The sequence below is a fragment of the Tigriopus californicus genome, chromosome 1 (assembly GCF_007210705.1).
Source record: "Tigriopus californicus strain San Diego chromosome 1, Tcal_SD_v2.1, whole genome shotgun sequence".
NCBI lineage: Eukaryota > Metazoa > Arthropoda > Copepoda > Harpacticoida > Harpacticidae > Tigriopus > Tigriopus californicus.
In genome coordinates, this window is record NC_081440.1 from 9,380,190 (window position 1) to 9,405,180 (window position 24,991).

At 43.4% G+C, this 24,991-nt stretch overlaps 4 protein-coding genes across 4 annotated transcripts in view; all 4 read left to right on the top strand.

Annotated features, from left to right (window-relative positions):
• Window positions 1-790: 790 nt before the first annotated feature.
• Window positions 791-3,017, top strand: LOC131885266 (protein c-Fos-like). The gene has a single exon (XM_059233266.1). The coding sequence runs from the start codon at window positions 1,565-1,567 to the stop codon at window positions 2,870-2,872; it is 1,308 nt and encodes a 435-aa protein (XP_059089249.1). The 5' UTR covers window positions 791-1,564; the 3' UTR covers window positions 2,873-3,017.
• A 3,687-nt stretch (window positions 3,018-6,704) lies between these two features.
• On the top strand, window positions 6,705-9,316 carry LOC131885268 (spartin-like). Its single transcript, XM_059233280.1, has 3 exons — window positions 6,705-7,111; window positions 7,383-7,638; window positions 8,219-9,316. The coding sequence occupies exons 1-3, from the start codon at window positions 7,086-7,088 to the stop codon at window positions 9,125-9,127; spliced, it is 1,191 nt and encodes a 396-aa protein (XP_059089263.1). The 5' UTR covers window positions 6,705-7,085; the 3' UTR covers window positions 9,128-9,316.
• A 2,440-nt stretch (window positions 9,317-11,756) lies between these two features.
• Window positions 11,757-16,831, top strand: LOC131885207 (protein artichoke-like). Its single transcript, XM_059233169.1, has 6 exons — window positions 11,757-14,406; window positions 14,804-14,904; window positions 15,083-15,278; window positions 15,350-15,616; window positions 15,731-15,962; window positions 16,111-16,831. Exons 1-6 carry the CDS (start codon window positions 12,336-12,338, stop codon window positions 16,460-16,462), a joined length of 3,219 nt encoding a protein of 1,072 aa, XP_059089152.1. The 5' UTR covers window positions 11,757-12,335; the 3' UTR covers window positions 16,463-16,831.
• LOC131885229 (uncharacterized) overlaps window positions 16,473-24,991 on the top strand; it is a 39,000-nt gene continuing 30,481 nt past the window's right edge. The window contains exon 1 of the mRNA XM_059233199.1: window positions 16,473-16,905. Coding sequence (XP_059089182.1) covers window positions 16,875-16,905 — 31 coding nt within the window. The 5' untranslated portion in view covers window positions 16,473-16,874. The remainder of the gene's footprint in view (window positions 16,906-24,991) is intronic.

Consider the following 24,991-nt stretch of genomic DNA (forward strand, 5'->3'; position numbering starts at 1 on the left):
AAGACCAAAATGCATTTTGTTATCTCCGATTTGCATGATGCATTATTCATTCATCACATTTTGAGCTTCCATTCTTAGGCTGGGCGGCGTTTGGCTTCTAACGTTAGCCCTGTGAGGGCGCCCGAAGTACTAGGGAAAGACTTCATCGATGGTTCTAATTAGAGGTTAGTGATAGTGACATATGTCATGAAAGATATGAGGCTGCTGTGCTGAAAAGAACATGAAGTGACGGATACATAAGACTTTGAGTTATTTTCGGTAAAAACAAATCTAAACGGGACGATTTGTGTGAAGAGGGTACTTCCAAAAAGATAAAAAAAGGACGGTTAATCTGTTTTTGTAAACCATTTTTGCGTCGCTTAAGGACCAAATTCAATACATGCTATACAGTAGCGAGCACACTCGGCAATAAAACATTACTTGCAATACAACACTTCCCCGAATTAGTCAAAGATTGCATCCCATGGAGGCAAGAAAACTCATGCTCCAATGAATGAGGTGATGCCGTTGAATCTCAAACTTTTTCTCCCAAGTCCAAAATATGTTTTAGTCCCTTTATTCGAAGAACTTGAACTTATTCCAGGAAACAGTAAACCAAGGCCTCCTAGCCCTGGGGTGGCGGTATCTTGTCCGCCACTCTCTGGACTACTAGGTGAGCAAGTGGTCCGGATCGTCCGACCGGATGCTTAGAGTCTGACGGTGATCGTGTTGGAAGATGGCTCGAATTGGCTCTCAGCCTCGGCCCTAATTCGATTCGTTGTAGCCTCACTGGGCTGCTTGTACTGTACGTGATATATTTTCATGATGTACTGCAAGACATGGGTCCGAGATTTCGTCAGAAATTGTGGTGTTGGCCCACAACATGGACATTTTCGTCCGTCCCAGGTACTACCTCTCTTCCACCTCCCCTCCTCCCCTGTCGATCTCGGCGGTCCTCAGTCCTCTTCACTGTCCTCCTTCTGACATGGATTCCAAGAATTGTCCCATTCGAGAATGACTCATCTTGGTTCGTGACGTCACTGTGTGCGTGGAATCTTCTGGAAGAACCCGGTGTACGAACCCGATACGCGCCCGGCCAACCTCGTCGTAACAGACTCAGACCAAAACATTGAAGTAAGCAAGCTCCCTGAACCCACTGACGGAGGCTATGGAGAATTTGTCGGGCGTTGAGCAGAACTTGGAAATCCCCAGGCTAGATCTCGAGGCTGGAGCGCGCAGCGAGAGCGTGTGCGAGCGCGAAGGTAACTAAACAAACGGACAGACCGGGGCAGACGGACGGACGGAGCTACGGGCTCTGGTGATTTCAGGTCTCTCGGCTCGAGTGCTCGATTTCCGACATTCCAGAAGATCGAATGAACTCGCAGAAGTCTGAATATCACTTCTCCTGTTATATTACAATCACACCGACATTTGTCAAGTCAGTTCTTTAGCAGAAACTGAACGTGAATCATCCGAGTCCACTTCAATTTGCCAGGCCAGGAAGGAAGACTAACTCATATCATATCATCCATCCTTCACTGCATCTCTGACTCTATTTGGTGTTGTTGTTGTGCCTTTGTTTGCTATGAAACCTAACTTGTGCCTCATGCCTTCCATGAGTAGTGCACTCGTTCATCCACAAGGAGTGGCTACCACTCCCACCAACACTTTGACACCGACCACATTGCGCAACATTACGCAGATCTTGGAAAGTGAAGAATGCCTCAAAAACATTCACGAGTTTGAAACCACCGGAGGATTTCAACCCCCAGTTGTCTCTGAATTCGACATCCCGTCCACCATCCCCGATCTCCATGAGATCCGCAAGGACTCCTCCGAGGCCCACATTGATCCATCGATTCCATCTTCAACCGGACCCATCAGCACCATCACGTATGTGAATTTAGATAGCAAGTCCTGGCACGGAGGCACCACCACCATTGTGACACCCAGCCAAGTGATCCCTCATATTGTGGGCGGACTCAAGCACGAGGAGGACGACGATCGATCCTCTTTGACGCCATCCGATTCAGACGACGAGTGGCGACCCGAATCCATTTCCAGGGACATGAAGCCCACTACCCGCCGATCCTCACGCTCCATGGCGTCCACCGCCATGAGCGCCAATGCTAATCTAAAAAGAAAAGCGAATCGCAATGGGGGTCGTAAACCTGCCAAACGAGCCAAATCCCAGGACAATATGAACCCGGAGGAGTCCGAGCGAGTTCGTGTCCGCCGATTGCGGAACAAGGAAGCCGCAGCACGTTGCCGCAAACGCCGCATGGATCTGATTGATCAATTATCCGAGGAAGTTGAAGGGTTGCAAAGCAAGAGACGAGCTCTCGAAAAGGAAATCCAGCAACTCAAGGGAGACAAAGATGAACTAAAGTACATTTTGGAGACTCACCAACAGACCTGTTCCTTGCACATTCCATCCAGTACCTCAACCAACATTTTGTCCATCTCAGGCGCACCATCGCAACCACGGACTTCATCCAATGTAGTAGTGGCCGTTAAGAGCGAGCCTTGTGTCACTGAGTCTGCCCAGGACTTGCCCGACCTCTTCACCACCATAAATAACGCCCCTCTCCATGAAGGCGCCACTGAGACCCATGCTGTCCCATTCAAACCCAAGAGACCTGCTACCCTCTCTTTGGATGTCTCCAAAAACAAAGAGGTCCACGGGGTGATGATCGAAACTCCGTCGAGCATTATCACTACATTGGGTTTTGAGAATGTTACCACTGGTTTCACACCCAACTGCCCGATGGTGTCGAGCATTACCACGTCCTTGTTCACACCTACACTCAATACGCCCACCAATTGCTCATCACAGCAACGATCTTCATCCGGCATGGAAATGGCCAATAACGGAGAATTCTTATTATTGTAAAGGCTTTTCAAGTGATTGCTTGAAACCATAGTCAACTATCTGCTATGTTCAAAGAATCTATTCCAAAGATATGCTGTTTTATAAGTAAATTATATAACTGGTTCCCATATTTCGAACATAAATACATACGCTACGTGAAAACATTCGACGGAATAGTTGGTGTTCATTGAGGTAAAGGTAAATACATGTTGAAGTGCCGCCAATGATAAAAATGAGAGCTAGAGATTAAGGGTAGAAGGAGTTTGTCAGTTTTCCGGCCAACCCACGTCTAGTTAGAGATAAGTTCAGACAACAATGCAATCTGAGCAATCTCAGTCGAAGAAAAAAGCCACTGGTTAAAAAGTGCACGATTGTGCAATGTGCATGCATGAGGCAATTGACTTATTATCATGTTGGGATGCGGCAGCAGTTTGTACAATGTTCTAGGTGGTTGTGCATGAATGGAAGCAAAGTACGGTACGAGAAAATACGTACTCTTTGGGATCTGAAGCCATCTCAAAGGAAGTTACAAAATACATCCATACGTACTTCAGTTTAAAAAAGACAAACCAAACGAAAAAAACAAATACACGATGCCACTTAGTTTTTGGTTGAGCTGGACGTTTAGGTTAAAGCAACCAAATAGCTGTGCTACTATGATTTGATGACGACATTGATCAGGATCACTTTAAGGGCGGAGAAGATGTCAATCTCATAAGGTTGGAAGTGGAGAACCTGCTCTCTTCAATGGCTTCGTCCAGAATGGCTGGCTTGTACAAACGTGCCAGAAAGCCCGCCACCAACTCGGAGATTCCTGTAAGTAAATTCCTCCTCTATTGTTCAGAACTGTTGGATGAACATCGGAAACAGTAGCGGAGGAGTTCCAGGGTTACCTAGAAGAATACCATCCCCTTTTTCAGCCCTTCACGGATCCCGAGATGGACGTGGCCTTCAAGAAGATGAAGAGTAAAGCCCCCTCAACATCAGGGGTTTCTCCTTTCTATCTTTCACTTCTCCGGACCCAAGCCCAGCCACTCCTCCAAGAACTCTTCAGCCTCGCCCTCCATTCTTCCTTCTTCCCACCAGCATGGATGGAGTCAGCCATCATCTTCATCCATAAGAAGGGGCCCAGGGACACTCCCGACAACCATCGGACAATCGCCCTGGAGAACCCCTTCTTGAAAATGGTGTCCACCCTCTTAGCTGCCTGCTTCTCCGGATTGGCCGAGGATAGGGATCTCCTTCCCCAATTCCAATTCGGTTTCCGGAGAAGCCGCTCAACAACCACGGCAGCTACTCTCCTCTATGAAATTGTGCATTCCAACATCAGCAATAAGAGGAGAGTGTACGGATGCTTTGTGGATTTCTCCAAAGCATTCGACAGGGTGGACCGAACGGGGTTATTCCTCAAACTCCAACTGTGGGGAGTTCCGCGTTCAATCTGTGTCCTGCTGTCCAACATCTATGCGGAACTCAGATGCTCCATTCGTTCTGGTGAGGACCTATCCCCTGCTACTTCACTTCCATTGGCCTTCTGCCGGATCCACTATCGCCAATTCTTTTCAATCTATCAATTTTTTCAATCTCCTTCACCAACCATCTCAAATCATCAAAAGTCAAGGCCAGGGCCAGAGTCGGATACATTTGCAATAGACTTCCTATCAAGAATCTTCCCCTTCCAATAGTTCTTCTACTCTTCCGGACCTACATCTCTCCAATTTTCCTTTATGGCCTTCACCTTTGGCTTCCCAACTCCGCCCAATCCGCCCTCAAATCCGCCGATGCCACCTTCACCAAGTTCCTGAAACAATACCAGTGCGTGCCCAAATATGCCAACAATGCATGGACGCATTTCCTATGCGAAAACGAGCCCCTCACCATCGGGCTGGCAAGGTCAGTGTCCAACAGTGTTGGGAACCTGACCTTTCCGGAGCTGATGTCCGGACACAAGTTGTTCTTCCCAGTCAAGCAAGGACTTGCTAACACCTTATTGTCCTTGACCCGACATCCCTTCGGAGTATTGGCGGTCACGCAGCTTTGTCCGGCTCCCGACCCAATGCCATCAAAGACGGGAGCTGACAAAAGATCTGTTCAATTTGGCCCATCCTCAACTCTGCAATAACCAAGAATTTCATCATTCACCTTTACCTAACTGTGTCTGTACTCTCTGCTCTCACCCTCGTCACTTTTTTCATGTGTACTGAAACAATTCTAATCAAATTCACTGTGATGTCACTCTCTAGTCAACTATTTTATTGCTTTTACCATTTTGAACACGTCTCTTTTATGCATCTTACAGTCTGTATAATGTTTATGCACCATCTTTCCTTATATTTTTACGCCATGACATGACTAAGGGTCGAAATCAAGATATTATTATTATTATTATTATTATTATTATAGATTTCACATGAACAATAGTTTAGACCCAATGATGCTTAGCCCCGTTGTCGAAGCGGATTTCAGTCGTCATGTCACTTTGTTATCAGACCGGGAATGAAGGCTATTCATCCAAATGCAAGAGGTTGGGCGATAATCATAATTTCCAATGACTTATCATTCATTATTGACTTGTCAAACTCAAGAATTTCGCAGTTTCAAGGGCAGTACCAGGGACAGCGATGGGAAAAGTTGAAATTGATCGAATTTCTGCCACTTTCTGCCAAAAGTGGATGAATATGGCAGAAAGTGGCAGAAAATGGCAGAAATTGTTGGAAGGTGGTCAAAAATGGCAAATTTCAATTCTCAAAGATGTCAAAGACAAGAAGGATCATATGGGTTGGATAAATTTTTCAAGTGTCCTTTGCTAAACAGCATATTGGTATAGCATTGGCTGAAATGCAAAATGTTCCTCAAATATTGATATTTATACTGTTTGGTGGTGTGATTGAATTGATAGCAGTATCCAAGGCCTAGCCACAACAATTGCAGTTTTTTTTTTCAAGGTCATCAACATGGTTGTAGAATATGAGTACATATACATTTGGTGGCAAACGATGGAAATCTAACCACCCCTCTTTAGGTTAGAATTAGATCACGTTCAGTATGACACTAGTTCAACACTTCCTCTCAATGAAAGCTTGAGGTTTGATGTCAAACAAATCTTTGAGTGGGGACAAACAGCCCTAATTTTTTTACTCTCCACTTGTATTTCTCCTAAACTTCCCCTTAAAATGACCAAAACTCTTCAATTTCCCCGAAAACCCTTGGTTTCAGGTTAATTCATGGTTAAAATTCATGAAATAGGTTTTTTGCCCAAAATTGAGCAAAATACTTAATTAATTTAAGTTAACTTAATTCAACCCCAAAAATATGTTTCCGACCCCTAGTTATGACTAACTATTTCTCAATCCTTCCAAACTGACGCAATGAGTGAGAGTAGTGAGTCATCAATTCAAAATCATGGTTGCGTGAGTGTTAATGATGCGCTGAGTTCTAGAATGATTGAGAATAATACAGCACTTTTCCCAGCCCCATCAGTCTCTCGCTTTCGTATGGCTCCGGCCAGCCACGCATGGGCCAAGTCGGACGAGGGACCGGGTTGGATTCTCAGAAATGAAATCCATGGAACGTCGTGTCGGTCACTTCGAAAGGGTCTTGCCGGGTCTTGCAAAGGATTCATGCCTGGGCTTACGTCACGTGAGAGGGACGGATGGAAGTACGGAGGTGTACCTAATCTATATCTAATAACCAAAGAGTACTTAATTCCATGAGCCTACTCCAAGGCATAGAACAGGCAGCTTCGGGCTTGAGGCCAGATAGTCTCGCGGGAACGCGAGATGAAAACAACAACCCCACTGGTTTGGTGGAATAGATAGCTTTTCTCTCTTTTTCTCTGCTAACTCAGTGAGGGTGGGGAGGACGCAGTGCGCACATGCGTCACTCACATAAGGGCACTCACGCACATCCATCTAGGAGGCAGAGTGTGGGCCGTCAAGGGGAAACCGGGGCTAGTGGGTCTTCGCCTACAAAGTCTACACTCCCTCAGAGTCACAGGCACATGTACAGGGGGACGGGGCGAGTTGCTTCCCCCCCCCCCGGCCACTGTAGGCCCATGATTTCGGCTCGGCTGATTTGTCCAAGAAAAAACAGTCTTACCTGAGTGTCAGCAAGTCAGGGACACAAATACAAGTTCAATCGATTTGGTACTTGACATCGATATAGCTCGCTCGGCTAGCCTTAATACCAGATAAAACCAGGTTAAAACCCTAAACCCCCACCTCACTCCCGAGTCATGTCGGTGATCCCATCGCCTTACGGGTAAGTTCGAAGTTGGTCGGGTAAGCGGCTACCCAGGCAAGTATCTGAGGCCGCCAACAAGAAGTAATCATGGCTATCCTTTCCAACAACCTACGGTGTAACGGGCACCGCGTAACGGGTGTTTCTCGTGCTTTGGGCTTTGGGCGTGGTTAAGCTTAGGGTGCGATCCCGCAAATTTCTCGAGGATCCTCATTTTGTCAAACAATACTACCATTCTTTTCTGATGCGCCAGTCATTCCGGCCATTGTGATGTTTGTTTCCATATTTACAGGGCCCTTTCGTCGGAAGTGGCCTCGGCCATGCACGATTTGAATCGCGTGGACGAGGAAGTCCTCTTGGGAGGCGATGCGCGCCTATTGGAACCCAGTCGCGAGGCTGAAGAACTATTCCAATTGCCTGACGGTGTGCAGATCTTTTTTATTAAGCCCGATGGAACCGTGTCCACGTTTTCAGCTCCTTCCACTCTACGGATATTCAAGTTTAGGCAGCAACTCGGTGTCGAATCCGAGACTCCCACTTTTATTCAGGTAGGACAGACCACGGACATCTAGAGATGTACATAGATGCGAAGGGAAGCAAAAAAATCTTATCTCCTAAACCGTTCATTTTATTCCAAATAAGCCCTTCATAGGACCACAAGATCTTGTTGAAAGATGAACTTGACCAAATTTGAGCCCAAAACTATGTTTAGGGAACTTACGAGATATGTCCAAAGTTATGTTGAAAACACTACATAAAATTGCAATTTTCGACCCGCTCTTGATCACCTACTTAAACCTTTGGCAATTAAACTTTGAAACCAACCACTTTACAAGTAAATAATATAGCAATGGCCCACCTCTAATTGAGGAGATCTAAATTCCTTATTTTATTACTTTAATTCTACAAGTGGCTCAGAGTCGCTTTGACCAAAAGCAGGCCGATTTGGCGGGAAGCTCGTTCACAATCCATATTTCTGAGAAGTGCGTGGACAGACTTAATCGAGCATTCGTTGTTACTAAAGATTCTGAAAGGGTGTCATAAGTTGTTACCATGCCTTTCGATAAACTCAAAAATTAATGCGTCGAGTTGGCCGTGGTCCTGACTTGTGATTTTGCTCGCTTACAGGTTGGAGGGTGGACTCATCCCTTGATACCGGGGGCTTCCCCGGTTTTGGAGGCGGCCAATGGAGCTTTTATGTTTCCAGACGTGTACTCCAGCGAGTCAGGCTCGTCCGTCGGCATAGTTCTGGCACCAGAAGTCCCTTCTAATATTAGAGATCAACTCAGAGAACTCTTGGACACTTACACAGCTCTAAAATCTCAAACTCTACTTCCTGAGGACCAGCGATTGGGCACTATCGGAAAAACCTTGGTCAAGGGTGCGGAATATGTCAATAAAGGATTAGATTACGGATCAAAACGTGCCTGTGAGCTGATTGAATACGTGGGTGAACAGCAGCGCACTAAGTTGATTCCAGCCGAGACCGACACCAAAGTTGGTGCCACCTTTAAATATTCAGCGAAAGGCGCCCTCTATGCCACTCATGCTACGGTGAAGGTGAGTGGGTTTGTAGCCAACCGAGTGGGCAAGCTTACCAAAGGAGTCTCCAACTATCTCGCATCCAAAATTGAGAAGCCGATGACCGGAGCAGTGGTTAGCCAATCCGGTGGCCCACCGAAGTCCAGTTCAATGAGAAGCCTCTTTGATGCGGCTCGAGGTGGTCTTATTGCTTACGGAACTGTCTATGCTGGATTGGAAGATTCCGCCAAAAGCCTAGGCACATGTGTCAAAAGCCAATCCGTTAGAGTGGTGGAGCACAAATACGGACAAGAAGCTGGTGTAGTTTATGGCGATGCAATGACGGCGGCCGGAAATGCAGCCATGACTTATATGAATGTCACATCCTTGGGGGTGAAGGGTTTGGTGAAAAGGACAGCCAAAGACACTGGGAAGGCCGTTGGCAAGGCAGTTATCAACGCTCACGTGGAAAAGAAGGTCAAGGTGGATGATGGGAGTGCAGTTGCCTCGCAATAAATCCGACTTTAGTGACCCCATGCTTGTGGAGAAAGAAATTTTCTACTTACAAAATGCTACCACCGTCCTTGCCTTATACATATTTAAGCCTATATGTTAGTGAGATACCTTGAAACTAAATAATGCACTTTACAAAGAAAATTATCATGCAATCCTTGGCATAATATTATCATAACATGTCGCTCTTTAGACTATTCTTTTACGATTGCCTCTGCACGGTGGTGTCACAACACTTGCTCAAATGTCGAGACTTATACGTAGTTGCGTTTTTCTTTCTGAAAACAACACAAGGACCAACTTTGATAAAAACACATGATTGAAAGCAGCTATATATCAATCCGGTGAAAATCTATAATAAAATAATCTTTTGAAAATGCAATTAGTAGATGTTGTGAGAATCCTTAGTTCCGTTTGCATCAAATTTGATCACAAAATGGTCCGGTTTTACATATTAGCAATTGCCAAGAAATTGCGACGCTTTTCAATGTTCCAAAAATAAATCAAAATGTTTCGATTTTCTGAAGCATGTAGAAAAAGCTGAAAATAGTTATAATGCCACTTGAAACTTACCTAGAATAAACATTTCAGAACTGTGATGTTATAATTAGGGGTCTGCAAAATAGCTGGTGATTTTGGTCAGAGTAGTTTTTGAGGTTATGTAAATTGGCCAAAATAAGCTCCAAAATTGCTTGATAATTGATTTTCACGATCTTCTTGCTCTTTGGGCTCAGAAATAGTCTTTACTTCAACCAAAAATTGTATTTTAAGGGAGGCACAAATCTTCTAAGTGCAAATCAAATTTTGAAGCATCCTGCAATGAAGGTTCACCTTTGAACCATTGATGATTGGAGAACTTCATGCAAGAACGGCCAAATCCTTTACAACAGACCAGACCGAGGGCGAAGATCTGTGATTACTAGAGAGGGTAAAAACATCTAATTTCAATAAAAAATATTTTGTCAATTGTTTTGGCCATTTTCTCAAAAAGTAAATATTTTGACGATTTCAATCCCGTGGGTGATATTTTGCACACTTTTATTATGTATTGGCGATTCAAGGAACCAAGCACGTGAATCAGTAGATTTTTGGCCCAGCTCTAAAGTGGTATGGTATCCAATTCAAAACATCGTTGCCTTCAGCAGAAATATGGCGGGTTCATTGAGAGGGATGACCATTCAGCAGAATAGGAAGAATACAGGTTGAAGGCTGCACTATTAACCGGGTGTTTTATAATGAAACCCGTTACAGGTTGGCAACAACATAGAATTTAGCCTTTAGAATGTGCCTGAGGAATTAGGACCATAATTGAACAAACAGAAATAAGGTTTGTTTAAGAAGGTAGGAGTATTCCTTATTGTCCTGGACCATGATTGTATGATGTTTCATAGTATGATTTTCACTTAGCAGTCACAATCCTGTGGGTATTTTTTTTTCATTCATGTAAAGTCAAGACCATATTTCTGAGCCCAAAAAACAAGAACATCGTGAAAAACAATAACCAAGCCATTTTTGGTTTAAAAACACATAATGCATGAATAACAAAACAAACAAAAAAATTGTTCCTCCTTTTTTAAACTTATTTTCACAACCTAATAAAAACCACATTGATCGAAATCACAGACTATTTTTCTGACCCCTATTAATAATAACAACTATGCCTCTGCTAAATAAATATTGATGAAACTTTGTGTACGTGCATGCATAACTAAGAGTAATAACAATGTTGTTTGACTAGGTTTTGAACAGGGATACTTTAAAATGTATATTAAGTGATTTAATGAGCTACTTTCAAAGACACTTAAATAACAAAAAAATGGTTTTGTTTCTTTAGCAAAGTAAACAACAATTGTTAGTCTTGGCATTTGAGCAAACGCCTAATCAGAAATCATAATCACCATGTGTTCTGAGATGCCTCATTTGTCTTTTCGTTGTCCATCCAGTCCAAAGGCCCTAGAGATCAGCCGTAAACCAAGGGTCACCATCAAAGTTGTCAACTACCTACCTAGTTGCTTTTGACTTTGGGAGGGAACGGCCTCAATTTTAAAAAGACGATTTTTGAAGAGAACCATGGGAAGAAGTTCTGGTAGCGAATGAGAAACCAAAAGAGGGAAACTCTTCGTGCCATTTCTCACTAATATTTCTTCCGTTATCTGTGGCCCTGAAGCGCTGAGGTGCCCATTTTGCAAAATGCACTGAATGATCTTAGTAAACATTAGTTGGATTGCCATACATTTCTTGAGTTTCGAAAGCAAGACTTAACGGAGCATCTCAAACGAGCAATGTCGGTAGAAAAGGAACAAAAATGAATAAATGATATTTCATATGATGAAGAAGTACCTAAGCAACGTATGAGGCTAACATGAGGTGTCACCGAATTCAATTTCCTCCACCATTTGGAGTGGATCCGTGAAACCAATGCCTACGCTGCCTAGAATTGACGAATGGACAGTTAGTCGGTACATTGGTTGGTTAGTTGGTTGGTTGGTTGGTTGCTTGCTTGCTTCGTGGATGGATGGTATGTGCGTGTTTGTGTGTGTGCGCGTGCAATTCAAGGTTTAGGACAGATTGTGCGCCCCGGTAGATGATGTACCGAGCAAATGGCTCATGCAGCCACAGAGTTGGATGAAGTAATCATCCCTTCCACCTGGTCTGGCTACATCTTGCCTAGGAAAAAAGTCTCTCTTTCTGGGATTTTCGAGCTAGAAAACTAACTTTAAATCGTCATCAGATGCCAATAGCACAAGCAGAGCTTTTCCTCAGAAAAGTTGTCGGTGATGTTCGGGTGGAGTTCTACAGTCTCGATGGTGAGAGCGAATATTTTGGAGTATGAGTGAGTGTTCTACCTACAGAGGCGGGTGATCAGTGGTGGACTAAAGCAACGGGATTGTCCTGAATTGAGAGTGGAGTGGTTGCTGGCCTGGCAGCCACGGTGTATAGTATTGATTCCTTAGCGAAGGGTTTGGCCTGCCCAAGATGGTATTGCATTATTCGCCTTGAAACCTGCAACAACAACAACACCAACACCAACAACGTCCTTGGCCTCCCGAGCAACCTACTTTTCAAGTTGAACAAGAGCAAATATTCACTCTCGTTCCACATCAAGTTCAAGCAGCCAAAGATGTATGTGATTTGAAGGGTTCGTGTTCCAAACTAAGTGCTTTTCTTCCGGGTACCCACCCATCTGATCTGGTACATCGAATCAACAGACATGACGTGGATGAAATACATGTGCCTTGTGGTTCTGGTGGGATTGGGAAAACAAGTGCGATGTCAAAAATGGGTCGATCCACCGCCAAAGTATCAGTGTCCTGAGGATTGGGAGATCTATCCGTGCAAATGTATTAGTGATGGGGATGAAGGGCTTCACGTGGAGTGTTCCAACACCAACTTGGCCGCCGTGGGATATGCCATCAAACTCGTGAAGCCTCTCATACACACTCTGGTGATCTCGAATTGTAACATAGAGAAATTGTATGGCAACATTTTTAATCCTCTGACATTAAAAGTGCTGTGGGTGGTGGACACGCCTATAAGAGATGTTAGCGATGGCACTTTCGACGGGATTGGCGCGTCTCTGCGTGAGCTGTACATCCATAACACATGGCTTTCGAGGGTGCCACCAGCGGTGAAGAACTTAACCAATTTGGTCAAACTCGAGATCGATGGGAGTCGTATCAAGTATCTTCCACCCAAGGTTTTCGATGGCATGTCAGCACTCCTGGACCTAAAAGTGAGCGAGTCCGAGGTGGAGAACATTCACGCAGGCGTTTTCAGCGGCCTTAGACGCCTCAAACGCTTGAGCTTGTACAATAACAAAATCGTGACCTTCCCAAAAGACACATTCAAGGCGCAAATCAATTTGGAGTACTTGGATCTATCGCACAATCAATTTCCCAAACTTGAGCCTCACTACTTCCTTCCTCTGAGCAAACTGTTGTGGTGCAATGTGTCTCACAATGAGATTCCCACTTTGAACAGCCGCGTGTTCTCGCGCAATTCCGTCCTTCGGGTCCTTCATTTGAACCACAATCAATTGACGAGTTTGGACGCGAATTCCTTCCGAGGCATGCGATTTATGAGGCGATTGTACATGTCCGACAATCAAATCAAGAGAGTAGGCCGAGGTGCTTTTCGAGGGGTCTCGAGAATTGGAACCATCGACTTGGCCAGAAATAATCTCACAACAGTGGACTTCCAAATGTTCTCTGACCTTCGTTTCATCGACACCATTGATCTGGCGGAAAACAACATCAAAGAAGTTCACAGGGAGTCATTTAAGAACATCTATCTGACCAAGATCAACATCAGTCACAACGTTTTGGACACGCTGCCTGAGGGGGCGTTCCGCGGGTGCGAAAACATGACATTTCTCGATTTGTCCCACAATCGACTGACAACTATCGATCCCGAAGCTTTCGATGATAGCACCTACGCCGGCGAGATGTTCCTTCAATATAATCAACTGACTTCGTTGGCTGATGTGCCCATGAAGAACCAACGAGGCATTCGTTTGCTCAACGTCAGTCATAATGACTTAATGGATATTCCGAAAAATTCCTTTCCCAAACTTTTCGAGCTGCATACTATCGATTTCTCCTACAATAACATCTCTGACATCGGGCGAAGTGTGTTTACACCTCTTTTCAGCTTACGATTCCTCTATTTCCAACATAACAGTCTCACCACATTAGAGTCTTCGACCTTTGGCAAGCTGCCGAGCTTGCTCGAGATGGATCTGAGTTACAACCAACTGCAAAATGTCCGTCGAAGCGTGTTCAGCGGCCTGAATTCCATTCGGACTATTCACATTGACCACAATCGTCTGGGTGAAATTCCGTCTCCACCCATCTCTTTAAATCATCTCCATGTCGCTCACAACGAGGTCACCCGAATCAAGGGTCGCCAAGCTTGGCCCACCATGAACTCGTTGATCGTTTTGGATCTCGATTATAACAGATTAGGAGATTCTATCGAAGGAGGTCGGTTCGACAACTTGAACACTGTGGGTACGCTCAAGTTGCGTGGTAACAACATCACTCGACCCCCTTGGGAGGCCTTAGGAGCCTTGCAGTCGCTTCGCACTCTCCATTTGGATGATAATCTTATGACTAATCTTACCCAAAGAGCGTTCGGAAGACTCCCAGCCACGGCTGAAATCACTCTCAGTGGTAACCAGCTCAATAACATTTCGATGAATGCATTCGAGGGTCTCTTGCAAATACAACATCTGGACCTGAGTCGGAACAATCTGTCATATATTCCTCCAGGAGCATTCCAAAGTAAGTGGAAACGTTCGCCCTTGACAGGATGAAAATATCGTTTGCTTTCTAGGTCAACCAAAGCCGAGAAAGTTGTTCCAAACTTGGAATCTTTACCATGACAAGATGACAGACAGTCCCCCGGTAAAATCTCCTCATGAAGAAAGTTCGATCGTCTCTTCTGCGTTGAAAGATATTGAAAATTTGAAACGTTTGCGCAAACCTTGGGGGTCAAGTTTCGAGAAAGAGTCTTTCGATTTTCAATATCGGAGAAGACCCACGAAGAAAAATTTTTAAGCTCCATTTTGTGCCTGGTGGTCACTTTTGTTATCAGATTACTATTCCCTCGCTTGCCATCCCAACGATCTCAGCGAAGGTTGTTGAATAGCCCAAGCCTCTGACCCATCTCGCATTTCAGGTTTGACAGCCGTGAGGACCCTCAATCTATCTCATAACCATTTGGATCGACTTCAAAATAAAACTCATGGAGTTTTTGAAGATCTCCAGTCTTTGAGATGGGTAAGTGCTCGAGTTCTCGATTCCTTCTCTCTGTCTCTGTGTCTGTCTGTCTGTCTGTCTGTCTGTCTGTCAACTCGCTTTAACCTGGTGCCTTTCATTTCGTGGTGTGCGTTTGAAGAACATCATCATGAGTGGATTTTAGGATTCTAGTACCTCAGATGGGCCCATTTCGTTTCAGTTGGATTTGAGTTATAATCGGATTCCCTTTGTGACAAAGAAGATGTTCCCTGAGAACAAGTGGATCCCCTATCGTTTGGAGTGGTTGGATCTCTCCCACAATAGTATGCCAGTGCTGACGAAAGAAATTCTCACTGGCACCAAGCATCTTCTCCACTTGAATGTGAGCCACAACATGCTCAACGATATCCGACGAGGTAAGAAGGCACTTGTACACCTTCACGACCTCGTTTCCCGAAATGACGTGGATTTTCTTTCAAATACTCAGGAATCTTAACTAATTTCACGACATTGGAGACTTTGGACATCTCGGGCAATCAGTTGGATGACAAAGTGTTTATGGACGGACGCTTCGGAATCATGCCCAACTTAACAGTCTTCCGGATGGCAAACAATTCGTTCTTTTCGCTCCCGGTCGAGCAACTTGTGGAGCACAAAGAACTACGTCTTTTGGACGTGAGTTTTAACAAGCTAACTGCTTTTCACCCTGGCTTGGCACATAACATCAAGAAAGGCCTGGATATCCACTACGAAGGTAAACACTGCTTAACATCTACGGATTCTTTTATTCCTGCCGGAAATGAATTTGATGCAATTAAAAAGAATCTTACACAGATTCAGACTTCCCTACACGTGATTCATTTTCTAGGAAATCAGTTGAAATGTGATTGCTTGCTTCGTCCAGTGGCGTATTGGCTGATTTCCGTAGGAAGACTCCGCGGTCGAGCTGGTCCATGGGATAAAACCATTTGTCAATCCCCCAAGTATCTCCAGGGTCGATCGGTGGGATCTTTATTGGAGGAGCAACTCATTTGCGATGACAACGATCTAGCCAACCAGTTTAAACTTAATCCGGATGTGGTCTTCCAGAAAATCATACCGTAAGAAATGCAAAAATGGCCGGGTACCTCTTCGTTTTGTACCCTTCTTAGGTTTCTTTCTCTTGCTTTTATTCTACTTCTTCATGTTCTCCGCCGCCGAGGGCGATGATGATGATGATGATGTTCCATCTTTCATTTATCCCCTCAGGGAGGATGATCTTCTCAAATTCCGTTGGAGCGTCAATACGAATGAGGATGTGGCGGATTTCCGGTTGGAACTCAAAACCAAATCATTTCCACCTCAAACAATCTTTGAGAAGGATGTGACTTATTCTGAGCGTTATGGTGAAGTGCCCACTTCGAACCAAGAAGCATCTTTATGCATATTCGGCAAGACTTCTACTGGCCGAGTCCGATCCTGGCGGCAGCAACAATGCCAGAATATTGGAGACGTATTGGCCTCAAGTTCATCGATTCACTACTTCCCCTTGTCATCGTCTTGGGCCAAACTTATTTTGTCCGCTCTTTTAAGCAGGCTTTCGCTCCTGACTCTTGCGTAATACCACCACTACTAACAACAACAACAACAACAACAACGGCAGCCACGCTTTAAGCTTGTTTTTCTCCACATCACTTTCCCGTTTAGAAGGCCAGAGAAAATGATGGCTCGGACGGAAAGCCACTTGTCTTGCTTTGTACTACTATGTATGTACTCGTACTCCTACGTGCGCGTATATGCATGAGGATTGAACAAGTAGCAACTGTGGGGAGAGAGAGAGAGTGAAACATGGCACATGGTGTCGTTTTATCCTTGATACTAGACAGGCTACTGAAGAGCATGCATGATCAGTGTGCTCATTTGAAGGCATTTTCGTGAACCTAATGTGCAATGAATACCGAAGGTTATAATAAAGTGAACATGATTTCAATTGAGTTATACCAACCAACCTCAAAGGGCCTTTCTCCGCAGCTATGATTGATAATCGCCTCTACAATGAATCAGGTGGGTACGACTTTGGTCATAAACAAAAGAAAAACAGGAAAAGTTTGTTCTAATGTGGATCTCGAGTGCCCGACCGTTTGGTTGGCTAAACAGTACAATATATCGCTTCGTGATCAATAAGAGATGTGTAAAGATCCCGGAATTCATACTAGTGCGTCCTCTGCAACACATGCTTTCAACCCTGTCACGGATGTCCAACTTTTGGCACATATCATTTTGCTTTTACGTTTTACACATTTTTTGACTTGGTATGTTATGGCAAATTGGGCAAAATAATGTCAGATTAGAATGCTTTGGCATCATGTTTGAATGGTGTCTTATATGGGGAACAATTGTGTAAATTACGATTTGGAGAGACTAGATGAGCTCCAATCATGGCAGTTCTTACAACGATTGTGGCGCAACTTGGCTAGACTATAACCTATCTCAAATATATATGTACATGAACGGCTTGAAGAGTTCCTGCTCATATACAGGGTGTCTTGCCCTGTTAAGAAATTATTTTGAAGCCTAAGGTGGTTGATTCCATCAACTTCTTGTCGCCCCGCGCCAAAAAAGCGCGTCATGAGCATTTAATTGTTTTTTTTCTGGATTGTAGCCCAACCATGGCCTAAATCATGAATCTTTAACTTGAACATAGACTTATAGGCACACATTTCATTAAGAAATCATTTTTTTCCCGCCAGCCAAATATCTTTATTTCAAGCTTCAACATGGCCCTAAAATCCATTAATTTAGAAAAATGGCAGACGGAAGCAAAACGCTTTCTAGAATTAAAAACAAGGGGACTCGGGCTACTAAAAGATTGTAGCCATCAATGGTTTCACTTTTCATTTTTGCCCTTATTTCATCTTTCAAAATTTACAGTTTTCTAAGGAGGTGCTTATAAATGGCAAATGACATAAGTTGACATCAGTTATTTAAATATGCATGTTGCCTGGAAACGTAACTTAGATCCATAATATTTTGATCACCACCATGGGTCGAAAATGACTAATTATCCTTCACAACATTTCTGGCTCAGCCGCACTTGTGAAAGCTCGTTTTTGACCTTGATGTACTCAAAGCAGCATAACTGTGCGACCTTGGAGATCAAGGACAAACAGCCAACTATTTAGATTTTCCATTTTAAGTTCGTGATGTGTTCAACAAAACCTTTGCACCGAGTTGTTGATCGGACCGGATTACCTCTCTCCCATGGCCTAGTTTTACTATCATTTGACCCAAGTGATATTCTGCAGTCAGTGTTCTACAATAAACCTTTGTCTAAACCTGTGTAACCGGTTTTCAGCACCTGATTACTCAATAGAGAGATCCAATGACAAAGAGTCTGGAATGTCTTGACAGAGATTTTAAAGTTCACTGAATATTTTGGTGTTTTGGCTCAGAATAATTGTTGATTACCAATCACTAAGACCAAGGAGTTTTCAAGTCAACTCTTCTAGAGAAATCTTCTTGATGCTGAAATCTTGTGAAGATATTGTCCTTATTTGTGAATTTTAAGCAAGCAAACCATTATATACATTGAAGCATTTTTATCTTCTTTCAAGGTTTGGTTTATCATTTCGTCAAGTGTCATCCCTGAAATTGACATTGGATAACTCATCACATTTCAATGTTTTCTGTAAAGAAAGACATCAATTCCAGTTAGAGTTATCATAAATATTGAACTCTGTTCTTGGCATCTACCAGTGTAAAAACTCTGCATGTACGTAAAATTTGAGGTGATAAAGAAATTAGGCTACCAGAAAGCCATCTTGATGCAGAGAATTTAACACTCATTGAATCATCAGCTGTAAGACTTAGGTATGCAAGAAATAAAAAAAACTTAAGTTTTTTTTTAAATTTGCCAACATACACGACAGTAAACAACACTGAAACCTTGATTGAAGTTGGGCACTTGAGGAGTGGGGTAACAGTTACAATTCTTTTTGATGGTAGAGCTAAGGACAATTTACGCGACGAATTACGCGATATCATCATCAAATGGAGACGATATATGATCTTTCAGGAGGGATATCTGTTCAATAACAATTTCCAGTTGCAAGGTCCTTGACAAGCCAGAATTGTGTTTCTGACCTATGCCGATGGAATGGACATAGTCCAAAAATGTGGAGCTCCTATTTGACTCTCTTGAGGCTCGTACCTCTGAGTTAAGGCACGTTACCCAAAATGAGCATTTGCTGACTACTTTGGCGAGTGTAATTTCATACCGGTTAACGTCCAAGCCCCGAACTCTGAGGTATGAGTCTTTAAAAAACAGGTCTTTGCTCAAAGAAACCTTCAATATCAGAGCTCGAAAAGTGATGATCAGTATAGGTGAGAAACAATATAGATTCAATGATTGAGGATCCTCAGTTAGGTTACATAAGACCCATTGAGAATGTTCATGGTCTTAAGGTTAATATTTTAATCCAAGTCTAATCAAAGAATATGATCGTGTCTTGGCAATCCAACCCTGAAACAGGGAGCACTGGTTGAAATTCAGTCGCTTGCGAGTGCAAGCAAGTATCACATGGGGATGTATAATCCTTTAAAACTGAAGGTCTTGCTAGTAATAGACGGATGGGCGGCAGGAACACTTTTGAACAAGAACGTCAGATGGAAAATCTAACCAGTTGACTGTTGGTCCTCGGTCTCGAAGGTAGCACAGTTATGCCACTTTGGGTACATGAAGGTCAAACACGAGCTTTCACAATTGTGACTGAGCCAGTTTAAGTCCAGAGATAGCGTCACGATGCTAACTATGCCTCTCCCATTTGGGCTCCAATTAGTTCAGCAGGTTTGCAAAAGCTCGAGCAGGTCCAAAGATGTTTTACTAGGAACATTGAAGATATGAGAGAGCTCTCGTATTGGGAAAGGTTAGAACGGTTGGGATTGTACAGTACTCAGAGAAGGTACGAAAGGTATCTGATATTGTACGTTTTCAAAAGCATTCATGAGCTTTGTCCCAACCCAGGATTTAGGGTCAATTCTAGTGACCGTAGAGGCTTAATGTGCATTTTGAGAGCACCTTCAAGCCCTCAAGAATCCAGACTAGTTAAAACAATGAAGTCCAACTCTCTTCTTTCTCGGGCTCCTTCATTGTTCAATTTGCTGCCTTCAAATATTCGTAGGGCAAATGTAGGAGTTGATCCAGTAGCAGGATTTAAGTCAGTCTTGGACAAGTTTTTGACTAAAATTCCGGATGAACCTTACATTCAAGGATTAGCCAGATCAGCCAACTCCAATTCATTGGTCGATCAAATAATATATATAGATAAAAGTCAAGTAAAATAAATAATCTTCTTGTCTTGAACTGCTGGGATTCCAATCCCGGTAGCGGTAAGGAATTCTGCACAAAAAATAAATAAATAAATAAAAAGAGTAATTCATTTTCAACCCATGGTGATAAAAATATCATGGATTTAATTTACATTTCCAGGCAATATGCTTATCAAACAACTTATTTCAATTGCCATTTAAAAGTACATCTTGAGAGATGTTGCAACTGGCAGGTCTGGAAAATAAGTTGAATAGGGACAGCTTGAGGTCCCTGTCTTTCAACAGAAAACTAAATTTAGAAAGATGAATTAAGAGAAAAAATGAACAATGAAACAATTAATGGTAACAACCTTGTAATAGCCCGAGTCCCCTTGTTTTCAATTATAGATGCCATTTTGCTCCCCTTGTTGATTTTCCTAAATTAATGGGTTTTAGCACTGTGTGAAGTTATTAAATCAGTTGATCTGATCGTATCTGGCTTGTACTATCTCGAGCGGCCAAATTCACCTCAATTCAGTTATCAGTTCCGTCGATTTAACGAGTGTAAAGTGCTTGAAGTGCATACATTTTTCAAACAAGTAACGTATATTTTTGTAATGAAAGGTACACCTAGGTGCCTATGTTCTGATTCAAACCTATAACATTGATGAATCGGGCAACGGCAGTGCTAAAAAATCCAAAGAGAAGTAACAGCCCAAACTAAGCCCACCCGCCTATCACTGCCCAAACGGCCCATGATACGCTTTTTGCCTCTGGTGGTAAGAATATAACATAATCACCTAAACCTTTACAATCATTTCTTATTCTATCCAAGCTTATTGCTTGCAATTTTCGCTCCTCCTATGATCAAAATATGACTCAGTGACTTTTTAATGTTTTACTAGAGCCCCAAACAAACGGTCGCACTTTTCGGCTTTGTGCAATTGAAGATATCCATCATTGTAGTCTTTTCAACATCTCATTAACTGCTTTCGTGTTTGGACCTCAGGAAGTTCTCCTTACTATGAGAATTGGTCTTGCTTTATCCATAGAAATACGCCTAATCGATATAGATTGTTGATATAATTATCTATCTTAATTTACATGAATTTGGTCTATTTTGAGTATCTGTGCTGTGAGAGAGATGCATTGAATGGTCAAAACCTTGAAGAAAGTTCAGGAACGTTTCATCGGTGCGTTTGGTTTTCATTCCCTTCCTCATTGGTACGAATTTCGCCGGCCATGGACAAACTGGGGCAAAAAGTAGGGAGCGAAAATTAAACCAAACTCTGCGCCTAAAACTTTGTAGCGAGATGAAGTGAGACTCCAAGTTGTATTGGGCTTATGAAATGCTTCCAATGTACCTACCGTATAAGCAGGCCGTTTATTCAGGCTAGGTATTTCCTGAACAAAGATCTGGCAAAAATTTAAATCAAGCTACTGGGTTTCCGACGAGAGAATATCTGAGTTTTAAAGAGGGGCTCATTTTCTCCGACAATTTGGAAATCCAATACGGAATTTCCAGCCTATTCTCGCGGTGAGCCCGAGGATGAAGGAAGAATATGGATCAAGGCAAGAAGAGAGCGGAGTGCGTGTTCTCAGGAACCGCCAAATTACGAGATGTTCATGGAAGATAGAGACTTCGGCTTGGATTGATACTTCTCGCCTAGAGCTAGCTAGCTAGCAAGCAAGCAGGAATGAAAGAGCCCTTGGGATGGGCTATGACCACCAATTTGCATCTGAAAGCTTCTTCGGTGGTTCGGAACCACATCTTGTGTCACGACTGTTCTTTCGTTGTACTCGTATTGTGCGTAGTACATTGGTGTGCAAAATATGTAAGCCATATGTAAGCCGTCTTCGATGTGAGTCTATTATCAATGATTAAGACATACGCTTCATAAAATGCAATAGCCTGCGGCGGCCATTTTGCCTTTTTGATAAAGATGTATTTAAGGACGCTCTGCACTCACTCTCCTTTTCCTTCCGGGGTTCAAACAAATTCCCTGGCGAAATATCGTAATGGGCGAAGCATGCATCCCTATTGGCCTGGGTCATCGCCTCATTGGGCGCTAGAACTACCACCACCACCATACTAGACTATGTACTTGTACGTGGTTCTACTACTAGGATAGGAGGAGCAGAAGTGATGGTAGTCTTAGTAGTGCTGTAGGTGCCATGCTGGATTGGCGAGGAGATGAGCTTTTCATGCATAAGGTCATTGGCAATTTCCTCAGAATGGGTGTTCCAGGACAATGGCGAGAGAATGAGAGAGAAAGAAGAGGCACCCGGCCAAGAAAGGGAACAGGGTTGCTCATTCTGGTAATGGAACAAGGAACTATTTCGACGGCCATTAATCCTGCGGCATCATTTTCTACTTCCGAAAATTGCCTTCGTGTTCATCTTCCTTTGAGGTAACAGCCAGCCAGCCAGCTAACCAACCAACCAACCAACCAAAGTAAGATTATCCCGCACTTCCACATATAAAGCCGGCTTTGAAATTGACTCGGGGAAAAAAGCTCCTCGAAAGGAGAAAGGTGGACCAGGTTTTCGTTTTGAACAGTCTGATCTGGGATGCGATGGCAGGCTGGCTGGCTGGTTGGCAGGTTGGCTTAGTTAGTTGGTTGGCTACCAAAAAGTCATGAGGACTGGTGACCCAATATTTGAGGGCCATTCAAAAAAAGTGAGTGGATTTTGAGGTCGCGCTCAATCCTTATATGGTCCAATGGTGCGAAATGAATATTCGAAGACAGTGGAACCAAATACCAGATCAAAGTTCACCACCGGAGAATCCTGCCTGACTTGTTCGTTTCAATTACCTCATGTTGGCAAACGTCAAATTACAGGTGCAAGGCCAGAGAAGTTAACCCTGGTGGTTTACGGCGTTACCTAAAGGGATCAGAACGTAAAAAGAGCAAAAAATATCGTCTTATCGGGAAAACGTGACACTCAGTTGTGAGACAGCCGACCTTTTTCCTCATCGTTAACCTTATATCACGGACGTTAGAGGCCAGACAACTACTGGGCAAGTGGTCAATCGGCTTATAAGATATCCGCAACCATTGGTTTTACACTTTCATCTCCCACATGAATATTTGATAAGTAAAATGGGATAACAGGAAAAAAAGTTAACGCTAATAAAGAAAAGACTTCACATCGATTCACATGCATTAAAAGGGTCAAAAGAGAAAAGTCAATTCAAATCCATGCTTGTCTGCTTGATTTCCTTACAAATATGGCTCATTTTTGGCTTGGTCTTTGATCTCACCTTTGGTCTATCTGGATCCTAACATTTTTTTCATTGCACTTCTGTAGTACCTTATGGCTACTTGCCACATCCTAGTCGCAAATCTGGAGAATAAACATATACGGTATGTACGTATATTAAGGGTCGTCGTCTTTGTCTTAGACGGATGGGTTTGGCTGGGCGTGCATCTGCCTTCTACCCATACGGAAATGCGATAAAGCGGCAATCTTGACTGTGCGCACATTGTGCTATCGAGATACATTTCAAATGCAGCATTTGGACAGAATGAAGGGAATAGGCAGATGAACGCTTTAGATCTGAATAAGTGGGCCTCATAGATCTTCTTCTTCTTCTTCGCCGCTCGACTCCCATCACGCCTTCGTTGCCTTCGTTGTCTTCGTTGCCTTCTTCGTTGCCTTCTTCGTTGCCTTGTTCGTTGCCTTCTAGGGTACAATACCATGGCTCAGAAACGGATGCACAGTAAGTGTGTGGCACCCGCTCATTTCCATGCTGATCGCGGTTGGATGTTTCCAGTTTATGACATATCTCCCTGAAGTGAGGACGAGTGTCATGAATATAAATAAACCCAACCTAAGCACTCGTCAAGAGCTTTCAGAGCACGGAATTTCATCTCGAACGGTTTACTAAGCAGACTCAATGCTGGTATTGTAGTCATGAATCACAACTCATGATAGATGATGCACTCGACATCTTTTGGCCGAACCTTAATGTCTGCTGACCTGTTGATAAATATTTCGGCGTTGATCTGATTGAGAGACGAAGTAGAAGATAAAGGTCTTGCTGAATTGTGATTCTCATCCCCGGCAGATGCTTTTCGTAGCATTCCATCCAGGAGCTTGAAGATCTTCAATTGCAATGGGCAAAGAGTTCCAGTTGCTTGGTGCGTTGTCGCTGCGTCGTCGTCGCGTTCCGAAGTGTGTGCTTATCCCCTGGCATACGTAGATAGAGAGGTGGTGTAGCCGTTTCTACATTTTCACCCGGTCGTCGACGAAGGAGATCTTGATCACGCCCGCTCATCTTCGCCTCGGTCTCTTCCTGTCAGTCCCGAGGCTGCCTTCTTCCTTCTTCTTTCGTCAGTCTTCATTGTTCAAAGTTTTCTCGCCTCCTCAAAGATCATATCACTTACGGCAAATTGATTCCATTCAAGTTTGGATGTCAAGCGAAATGAAACAACCAAGAATAATGTGTGTCGCCCTAACTTTCCGACGTGATTAAAATGGCTGAGAACAAACATCACACCGAGGGAGAAGGGTTATTACGACCCCGTACAATATCTCTATTAAACACTTACCTTGGATAATCATGGCACAAGTAAATCTGCTGAATACGAAATGAAAAAGCCACTAAACATGAGCGAGTCCATGGAAAAATGGTCACGATTGATCGGAAAAATTACCTTGGATTAGATTGTGCTTCAAAGTCGTTATAACTCTTGTCAAGTGCAAATCAGTCTAATAAACATGCAAAATGGACAACATTGGCCTTGGTCTTCAAGACACCTCTGAATCGCCCCAAAGGGTTTGTTCTGAAAAATGCATATCAAACCAAAAGGGCCTCAAAGTATGAAAGTAGAAGCTT